At 43.0% G+C, this 11,011-nt stretch overlaps 1 protein-coding gene across 1 annotated transcript; it reads left to right on the plus strand.

Moving 5' to 3' along the window:
* Positions 1-2,727: 2,727 nt before the first annotated feature.
* LOC138366126 (carboxy-terminal kinesin 2-like) lies at positions 2,728-9,988 on the plus strand. The gene is made up of 5 exons (XM_069326867.1): positions 2,728-2,772; positions 3,658-3,787; positions 5,864-6,159; positions 8,758-8,865; positions 9,869-9,988. The coding sequence occupies exons 1-5, from the start codon at positions 2,728-2,730 to the stop codon at positions 9,986-9,988; spliced, it is 699 nt and encodes a 232-aa protein (XP_069182968.1).
* The last annotated feature ends 1,023 nt before the right edge of the window (positions 9,989-11,011 follow it).

Below are 11,011 nucleotides of genomic sequence, written 5' to 3' on the forward strand. Positions count from 1 at the left end.
GGTGTCAGGAAATCTTCCCTATCGATTTTATCAATTCCTGTTACTATTTTGTATGTAGTGATCATATCGCCTCTTTTTCTTCTGTCTCCTAGTTTTGGCATATTTAATGCCTCTAACCTCTCCTCATAGCTCTTGCCCTTCAGTTCTGGGAGCCACTTAGTAGCATGTCTTTGCACCTTTTCCAGTTTGTTGATGTGCTTCTTAAGATATGGGCACCACACAACCGCTGCATATTCTAGCTTTGGCCTAACAAAAGTCGTGAACAATTTCTTTAGTATATCACCATCCATGTATTTAAAAGCAATTCTGAAGTTAAAAAACGTGGCATAGGCTCCTTGCACAATATTCTTTATGTGGTCCTCAGGTGATAGTTTTCTATCTAGAACCACCCCTAGATCTTTCTTTATCAGAATTCTTTAAAGATTTCTCACATAATATATAGGTTGTGTGGGGTCTATGTTCTCCTATTCCACATTCCATAACATGGCATTTATTAACATTAAATTCCATTTGCCAAGTGGTGCTCCATATACTTATTTTGTCCAGGTCATCTTGAAGGGCATGACAATCATCTAAGTTTCTTATCCTTCCTATTATCTTAGCATCATCAGCAAATATGTTCATATAATTCTGTATACCATCTGGTAGATCATTTATGTAGACAATAAACATCACTGGTGCAAGAACTGAACCCTGTGGTACTCCACTTGTGACATTTCTCCAGTCCGATACATTGCCTCTGATCACTGCCCTCATTTTTCTATCAGAAAATTTTTCATCCATGTTAGAAGCTTACCTGTCACCCCTCCAATATTTTCCAGTTTCCAGAACAACCTCTTATATGGAACTCTGTCAAAAGCCTTTTTTAGGTCCAGATAGATGCAGTCAACCCAACCATCTCTTTCCTGTAATATCTCTGTGGCTCGATCATAGAAACTGAGTAAATTCGATACACAGGATCTTCCAGATCGAAAACCATACTGTCTGTCTGATATTATATAATTTCTCTCCAGGTGTTCTACCAATTTAGTTTTAATTATTTTTTCCAATATTTTGACTATTACACTTGTCAATGATACCGGTCTATAATTAAAGGGGTCTTCCCTGCTTCCACTTTTGTAGATTGGAACTATGTTAGCCTTTTTCCACACATCAACTCCAACTCCTGTAGACAGGGATGCCTGAAAAAGTGTGGTGACGAAAAAGTGTGGCGATGTTTTGCTGCGGTTTTTATACTGCGGCTGCATGTGGGGGTATGGTTGTGGCGTTTTGTTCGGCCCTTCCGTGCTCCTTCTGGCGCCTTCCTTGGTTGGGGTTTTTGTTCCCTTGAGTTTCTGGGGCCATCCTTCCTTGCAGGGCCTGGCTTTTCCGTGTTCCTTGGATTCTCTGACCTACCCTCGTTGTCCTTGCCTAGTTGTGCTGGCCGAGGATGAGCTTGGGCTCTTCGTCTCGCCCCTTGCCTATCATTCGCTTTCTGTTACTCTTCCGGAACCTATTGGGCTCTTTTTTTTGCACTGGACGCTAGGTGGGGGGTTGGCCTCCGCCACTTCCCTTCCTTATTCATTCCTCTCGTCTTCCTGCTTCGCTCTTGTCCCTGGCCGCTGGTGCTGGGGCATTTTTGCTCATCTTTTTATCTTTTCCTCCTTCACACTGTTGTGTGTTTTGTTTGTGCCTTTTGGCCTTTCTGTTGCCAGGTTTGATTTTCTGTTTTCCTGGCTTACCCTGCCTGTTTTTTGTTTTTTTCTGGGTCTTGCGATGTCCCTTCTCTGGTGTCTCACATCGGACCTGTGGTTTCCGATCCCCTGGCGAGCTTGCTCGTGTTGGGGAGTTTTCTGTTCAGCAGACGTTCCATCTCTCTCTTGCCGGCGTGGGCTTCCGGCTCTGCTTCCTTGGTGGTTGCACCCAAGATCTTCCTGCGGCTCCGCCTCTTCCTAGGCTCAGATGACCCTTGGCCGTGCTGATTCCGTTCTGCCTTGGGATCTCGCATCCGTTGGTGGTCAGGTGGCTTCGTTGTTGGGGTCCCACCTGTGTGCTTCTTGGCGGCAGTATGAGATATTTTGGCGGTCCTTTTCCTTCTGTCCCTTCTTCAGTGGCTGTGTTTGTTGGAGTCGGCTTTGCTTTTCTGCTGGGGGTTCGGGACCGTCGACTTGCTGCATACTGTCACCTCGTTTTATGCAGTGCTGGCGAAGCCGCTTCGGCTTGCTTTCAGACTTTCATCTACGCCGTTCGTAAGCTGTCTCGTGCTTGTTTCACCTCCGGCCTGTTCTTGCGCCGCTTGAGCCGTCCTGGTCATTGGACAGTGCTCTTTTCTTTCTTCTCGTTTTCTTGTGGCCCCTTCGGTTCCGGTTTGTTTTTCGATGGCTCTTTCCGGTTGGCATTGGCCTCTGAGGGTCAGGTAGGTGAACTTCATGCTCTCCTCCTGTGCAGAGCTTTTCTGCTCCTTCGGTTATGGTGATCGATTTGGTCATCTGCTGCCTTCTTTCTGGCGAAGGATGAGACTGCTGCTTTCCGGAGGGGTCCCTGGGTTGTTGATGCTTGGTTGGTTGGGCCGGGGGTGCATTCGTTTTTATCCCGTTGCAGCTCTCTGCTGTGGTTGGCTCGCCCTGCCTTCTGGGTCCATGGACGCGGTTTGGGTTGTTCCGGTTCCCTTCTTCCCTGTTAGAGGATGCCGGTCTCCCTGGTCGTCTGCGGGGGTTCTTCAGGCTCTCCAGCCTGCTGTCTATCTCCATGCCCGTAAAGTCTGCAAGTTCACGGCTCTTGCCGCCGTCTTTGGTACTGTGTCCTGAGCGGACGTTCGGGCACGGGGAATTTGGCGGTCGAACAGGATCCTTGGCTATTCGTTACCTTGTACACGTTCCTGGGCCCAGTCGGGCCCGTGTTGCTTTGGGTCGGCGGATGCAGCCTGTTGTCACAACTTCGGGTTGAGTAGTGTGCGGAGACCGCCTCCCGGGTCAGTCCGTGTTCTTTTCCTCTGTGGGTAGTTAGCTCCGGGGAGCCGTAGGGGCTCCCCCTAGAAAACCAGCGTTGAATGTAATGAAACTCCATTTTCTGGGTGAGTCCCGGAGGCTCCCTGGCATCCCTCCCTCCCGGCCGGCGTTTTTTTTCGCGCGTTTTTGACATCCAGCCTCAGAACTGGGGTGTGGATCGCCGGCGCGGTAGGTCTGGGGTTTCTCCTTCCCCTTTCCAGGGAGGGGGGCTGCGCAGACGAATGACGTCATACTAGTTTGCTCGTTTTTTGTTTGGAGAGTTCTATCCACTCGTTCGGCTTTGGTTGCAATTTTCACCAGAATAGGGGTTTGTTTTGGAATGCTTACCTTTCTGGATGCTTGACCCGGTCGATGGCAGACATAGAATGCTTGCTACCACACGGGGGTTTCTATAGGCCATTGCTCCCCTTGCCTCTCTGAGGGGGCCAGGTTCTGGCCGTGGTCCCCGGTAGGCCCTAGAACTCCATACACATGACTGATGCCAAAGTCTGACATTAGCATATCAGCCGGTAAAGCTCCAGGGAGCCGACGGGGCTCCCCCCAGAAAATGGCGTTTCATTACATTCAACGCTGGTTTTATGGGCTCAGTAAAATTATATATGATGAATTCTGGGAAAGTATTACAGTAGTGGGATTTGCAATACTGTACATAATTTCTATTTTTTTTCAGGGTAATGTAAGAGTTTTTATACGTGTTCGCCCTTTACTTGAAGGCGAAAGAAAACATTGTAATAATGATTGTGATGGCCACTTGCAGTTCATCGATGAGAACACTTTGCAGGTTGTAAAGAATAGTGGGGGTGAGTTTCACCTTCTCGTGTTGGGTTGATGTAGTTTGGAAGAAGGGCGTCAATGTCATCCAAAAATGATAGTATGTGCGACAACTACTGGTGGAACGTACAAATGTGAACTGTTGCAGCCCTAAAAAGTTAATTATTCTGTAGATTGTAGAAGAAAAAAGTTGGGAGATATAGAGGAGGAAGGAGCTAACATTGGTTGAAAACCAAAACTTCATTTTTAAAAATGGAAAAAAGTTATACCTTTTAAATTAAATTCATCCTACAATATTAGGACACATTGGAAGTGTCTCGTACCTCTAATGTGTGTGATTACACATGTCGTAGCTCAGTCGATTAACCCTTAAATGGCGCATAGCTATATACCATTTGACACCCACAGGCGCATACCAAAAAAAAAAAAAAAAAAATATTTTTTCTTCCTAACCTGTTAATTTGTGTTCACTGATCACGAGAAAAATAATAAAAAAATCGTAAGTGGCATATATTGCCCACTATAGGGCGGGGAATTCTGGCAAAAATCAGGCGCTGACTGAGCGTGCGTCCCAGGCGGTCTGTTGATCGCCAGCTGTCAGGCCAGAGTTTCCACAAAGAGATAATTACCTAATTATTTCAATGACTGATTGATTTTTCGTAGTTTTTTTGCTGTAATATTATTCAATAGTGTGTAGTGTGATATATTTATATAATAAAATGAGTGAATCATCGCTGTACTCAAAAATATGGTGTGCGTATTGTTGATTCAATTATGTTCATCAAACAGTGAACAAATACTTTGTCGGTTATTACACTATATACACAGGTTATATATAAGTATCTGGATGTTTTGTTCACCATGACAAACCACTAAGTTGGTATGCTGAGTGGCAGTGGCAGTGGCAGGCAGTGACTGGCTGCCACTCCCTCACCTCACCTGCCTTGCCACCATTCTCCACCCACCATACTGTTTTTGCTTCTATATACAGACGTTATATATAAGTATTTACATGTTTTGTTCACCATAACTGTACATCTAAGCTTGTATGGTGAGTAAAGGCAGAGAGACGTAGCTACTCACACAGTCAGCTGGTGGCGGCCGCCCTCAAGGCCAGACGCACTAATATTTCTCCTACAACAATACTGTTTGTGGTGTTATTACGCTATATACACACATTATATATAAATATCTACCTGTTTTATTCACCATACTTGTACAAGTAAACTGGTATGGTGCCCAAAGACCATCGTGGTCATCAGTAAACAACACAAGTCCTGCAGACGACGCCACCTCCCTCACCAAAATGGCAGCTCCCAACCTCCTCCTCTTGCTGTTATCTCACACTATACACACGTTATATATAAGTATCTACATTTGTGTTCACCATAGCGAACCACTAAGCTGGTATGGTGAGTGCAGTCAATAAAAGGTGGCCACACACAGTCAGAAGACATCGCCACCACCGTCCCTCCCACAGCATTACTCCTCCCTCCATGGCGCACAGCGCCAAATATCACCACAATCCTGCTATTATCAGAACCCTGGTCAGTTTTATCACAGTCAGGGGTCTTCTGTAATAATATCATCGCTACATAATAGCATTAACAAGTATATTATGGCATTTATAGGCGATGCTGTGGTCACAAGCTGAACAGCAGTGCTGTGAGCTCATGCTGCGTGCGTCAGGCTTGGTAGCTCACTCAATACTGAGGCCCCTAACACCCTGGAGTTTGGCCCACGATTTTTTTAAAAAATGGCGTCTGTTTACAAGAGCCCTGATGAAGGTGTGGTGAACCCCGTGTATCCGCGGGCCGTTTAAATCTTGCGTAGTACTCCAAAGCATCATATGATGCAATGCGCAATTTACTGCAAGTCGGTCAAAGCATCATATGATGCGATGCGCAATTGAAGGGTTAAGGAAGTGGTTGGGATGATCTCGGATGTAGATTCAAATCCTTGTCATGGCTCTTGTTGATGTGTTCATGTGTAGGATTATTGTTCAATTATTCTGGATTCAATATTATGACATTTTTAAATAGCATTTGTTTTCCGAGATTCTTTATTGCCTTGTGATCAAATAATATTTATTTTATTTTTTCTAGATCCCAGTGGAAAGCAAGAAAGTTGTCGGTGGAATAAAGAAAAAAAAGAAACATTCCAGTACAAGTTTGACCGGATTTTTCCACCGAAGTGCACACAGAATGAAGTGTATGAAGAGGTTGCACTTTTAATCCGGTCCGCACTCGATGGTTTCAACGTAAGCCTTTTGGCTTATGGACAAACCAAAGCTGGAAAAACTTTCACAATGGAAGGTATATCCGGAAATGTAAACCTTCAAGGGATCATCCCAAGAACAATAAATGAACTTTTCAACTTGATAAATGAATTGCAGAAAAAGGTATGTATGAGTTTTGCTTTGAATATGTACAGTAATTATTTTTTTACAGAAATGTATATACTGGGTATATATAAAATGTTCCTATTAGGGTCCCCCACACATTTAGTTGGTTAATGCTTGTTGCAATATGAAGATTTACATGATGGATTTTAAGTAAATTTTGGGCATTTCAAGTAATTCGAGCATCTACAGTATTGATATACTATATTGATAAATTTATTTTAATGCATTTCACCTTAATATAGTATATTATTAACAATTACAATTGATTTTTATTTGTATATATCTTTATGTACATGTCCCTATTACCAGGAAATATTCTGTATTGTTTGGAAAAGGAGGTAATACTAAGAGTGATAAAATGCTTGAAGTGGTAAAATACCAAGAGGTTTGATTACCTACAGTCCCTCCTGGGTTACGCGAAGTCTTGTTCTCCTTTTGGGTACTATGGTGTCCTATGTATGACATGCACCTTATGAATGTTTTGTCTGTTTTCTGGGGAGAGCCCTTTCGGCTCCCCGGAGCTTACTAGGGTGATATGCTAATGTCAGACTTTGGACTTGATGTCAGACATCAGTCATGTGTATGGAATTCTGTGAGCCTACCGGGGACAACGAGCCAGTACCTGGGCCCCCTCAAAAGCATGGGGAGCAATGGCCTATAGAAACCCCCGTGTGGTTGAAAGCATTCTATGTCTGCCATCGACCGGGTCAGGTTCCCGGAAAGGTAAGCATCCCAAAATGAACCCCCTATTCTGGTGAAATTATTCCTACTAAAAGCTGAACAAGTGGATAGAACTCCTCTAAAAGAAACGCGCAAACGATCAGGATGTCACACGTTGCCACGTCGCTGTCTGCGCAGCTCCCCCCTTCCCAGGAGGGGGAAGGGGGAGCCCCAGACCCCTCACGCCGGCTATCCACTCATCAGTTCTAAGGCTGATGCTAGAGGCTGAGGTTGTGTGCTCTGGCTCCGGTGGTTGTTTCAGCACTGTACCTAGAATGCTCCCAACCACAGGGGGGTTTCTATAGGCCATTGCTCCTCATGCTTCTCTGAGCGGGCGAGGTTCTTGCTCGTGGTCCCCAGTAGGCAAGAACTCCAAGCACATTGATGCCAGAAAGTTGTGCATATCCCATTCAACCTGAATAGCTTCGGGGAGCCTCCGGGACTCACCCAGAAAATGGCATTTTATTACATTCAATGCTGGTCTTTTGCAAAAGAAAACTGTGTACACACTTCATAAAATTCTTTTCCATCTGCACCATAGCTCCCAGCCCAACCGACCTTCATTTGTCTCGTGTATAAAATTTCATAGTTATAGAATGTTAAAAAATTTTCAGCTTCAGGATGTTCGTAGCATTTACTATCAGAACTACGCCTCCTTAAGAATTTAGCTGTGTGCATTAAATACTGTGTTTATTTAGTGCAACACCGATTTTTCTAGTTTTGTCTTGTCAGTAAGTAGTATGGTATACTGGAAATATGGGTAATTGAAGAGTGAGTTAGGGCTGGCAGTGAAGGGCTTTCAGGCATCCCTTTTACACCAACATTTGTAAACATGTAACTTTCAAGATTTTCTGTATTTATTCTTATGTAAATAAACCTGCTATTTCATGTTAGTGATACCTTGGTTTTCGAATTTAATCCGTTCTCAGAAACTGTTTGTAAACCGAAAATTCATAAACTGAAATGGATTTTCTCATAAGAAATAATATAAATTGGAGCTCGTAACTTTTGAAATTGAGAAATTGAGCTCGTAATTCAAAAAATTACAAAAGAGGGACGTTTGTATCCCGAGGTTCCACTGCATTTACAATTTTACTGCATAGTTATGTTTTTGTCTAGGATATTTATCTCTCTCTTACTGTTCCTCACTTATTGACTGTATTCAAAACCTACCCACCTCAGCTTATATGGTGGGAGTAAAGCTTGGTTAAGTTTGAGCATACCCACATGTATATATGCATGATCTGATGAAACATCACTTCCTTCTGCTTGAAAAGCATAGTCCTGGTCGGACCTCTTAGCCCATGGTTTTGGGAAATCAAATTAGACCTTTAGGGACAGATATCTGGCTTTGGACTTTTCTGGTTTGTTTACCTCTCCATGACCCAAAATCTTTTAATGCTATACAGTACTCTGTACTGTGTTACAAGAAGCTTGTGCTATTGATGGTGGGTTCACTTTCACTTGCTACTGTCTTACTTCTCTAGATATGTGAACAGGTCTACCACTTTGAAAGATCCATGTTATGATGGGGTGGGAGTGGGGAGAGTAAAAGTTTAAGTGATATACGCCCTAGATGGACTGTAGCTTTTGTGGTTTTCTTATGCCGTATATTGCCACATTGGACCATGGGAGCGTTGAGTAGCACTTAAATTGTTCATCCTTTTTTCAGTTACTTGTGGTAGTTTTAAATTTGTATAGACTTATTATTATAATTTGTCACTTTATAAATGCTTCATAATGTTGTTGTTGCCAAATTGACCAGCAAGGAAGACAGGAGTAGTTTCTCGATCACTGCCATGTGATCAAACCGCCATTTAGTGCCTTCAACTATGCCATGTTTTATAATGCTTAATATTCTTTTTCTCTACATAGGGCTGGATCTATTCAGTTAAAACCAGCTTCTTTGAAATTTATAATGAAAGAATTATAGACCTGTTGAACGAAAGAACTGCAAGTGAGGTTTCTGTCAACAACTTGAAAGTAAATTGCTAAGTACTGTATCCTCAATTGGCATTCTTTTAAGTTTTGGGTCATTCATTTATTCATCATCATTACCCCATTTTTTCTATTTCATGGAGTTCAAGGAATCAGCCCATAGAAACAATTAGTAATACCTGTATAAGAAAAGGTTTTTTTATTTTAAAGAAGAAAAATAGCACTTCACATTAGTTCCATTTACATTATATACCATCACGGGTAAACAAGCTCCACTACACATGCTTATGGATTTCAGTTCATTATATTATTTATTTTTCTCACAGTACCATACACAAACCATAAACAGTATCTCCAGATAAATTTAAAATACCAGAATACATGATAACATACCCTGCTACCATTATTTTATCAAGCCATAGTGTGATGAGCAGATACATCGTGTCTTTTGTAAAGCTATTTATAAAAAATAAAAGGCATGCCCCCCATGATGTGTTAAGACTTCACAGCGAGGCCCCTGTGCATGTTCCCGAGTGTGTGAGCCATGCAAAAAGTGTTTACAATTTGTTTCATTATATGTAACTATAAATTTGGTATCAAAATGTTTACAAAGGAATTTTCTAGAGAACAGAAGCACAAATAAGTGTATTTACAATAAATTATTTGTGACAACAATGGATATACAAATATTTATGGATAGCAATCGGTTGATATGTTTTAGCGTCCACATAATGTTTAGTTGGAGTAGGAACGAAGCATTTGAACACAATTCTGAGATGTTTGTTCAACCCACTTCCCAACTCTCAATATTGTATTTGCATTAGTGTACTGATTTACAGACATTTGATCCATGTCACTAGACTAGTGAAGTCTGGCATAGCAAACCCAGACCTGTTCCACAATCCAGCTCCTTTCCTGTAATTTAACTTATTTGCTCTTTGTGTATGTTTACCATTTCTTTTCCTTGTTACATTATAATTAACTTTTTATTACAGTATCACTGTATATGGGGATCTCTTTTTGATATACTTTTGTCAATACTTATCAGGTTGTGACAGCAAGTAACAAAAATGAACTCCTTAAACTTGTGCAATCGGCCCTGAACAAAAGAGCGGTGTCTCACAAAAAGCAATTCCTCCTCGTCAAGATCGCATTCAATACTAGTTAAAAATATTGTGGGCTCTCACACAATAACAAATGAATGCTGCAAAGGTAAGACTGCTCTGCTCTGTTAATGTGGTTATTAGGTACTATCTTCCTATTATGGAAGCATATGTTATTTATGGATTATTATTTTTACTTTTGTTTTTCACAATGAGGGTTTTTCCGCCTTTGTTTACCTTGGGGTAAGGGGTAGTTATTGCACTGGTGAGGCGCGGGGTACTGCGTAGCTAGTTTTCACCTTTAACAGTGGCCGGCTCTGTTCTTTTCAGGTGCGTCTTCTTGCGTGGTTTTTCTTTTTCTATTTGTTTTTCTATTTGTTTTTGCCTGGTGTGGAGGGTCTGCCTTGTATTCCCTCCCCCTTATATTAGGGTCATTTTGTGGTGGCACCCCCTGCTTCGCCCTTGTAAGTAGACACGTCTTGTGAGTTCAGTTTTTAGCAGTTTGCTTGGTAGTTTGTGGCGCCGGTTAGCAGTGCCCAGCCTGGGATAACTCTTAGCAGACCCAGTCTAAGGGCCCTGGGAAACTCCGCAGGGGCACTCGGGTCCAATGGAGGAGACCCCTGCGTCCTCTCTCGCGCTGTGCGAGTTTGAGGGTTGCTCTGTCCCCTTGTCTCAGGGCAGCACTCATTTTTTTGGCCTTCGTAATGCTGCCTGTTTGGTCGGTGACACATTCGACCCTGAGTCCTGCGAGCTTTGTTGCTTGTGACTCAATTCACCCTGACTGAGGATGTTTTTCTTCGGATGCAGGCAGCATGCACATTACAGGATTGATTTAGGTTGTTGCAACGCGCTCGGATTGTCGCTTCCCCAGACGCGCCGAGGCTGCTTCGCTTTGTTTTTAAGGACTCGGATTTGGGGGTGTTGGTCGCTTCGGCCTTGGTTTCATCTGCGCCCTCTCGTTCTTCTCCCTCAATGGTTTCATTTGTTCCCCCCCCCCCCTGCTTCTGACCCCAAAGCGTCTGAAGGTTTTGGGGTTTAGAGGTTTCTGAAACTCGGGCTATTTTGGGGATTGCCCCATCCAAGGTGGC

Source organism: Procambarus clarkii, chromosome 18 (assembly GCF_040958095.1).
Source record: "Procambarus clarkii isolate CNS0578487 chromosome 18, FALCON_Pclarkii_2.0, whole genome shotgun sequence".
Lineage (NCBI taxonomy): Eukaryota > Metazoa > Arthropoda > Malacostraca > Decapoda > Cambaridae > Procambarus > Procambarus clarkii.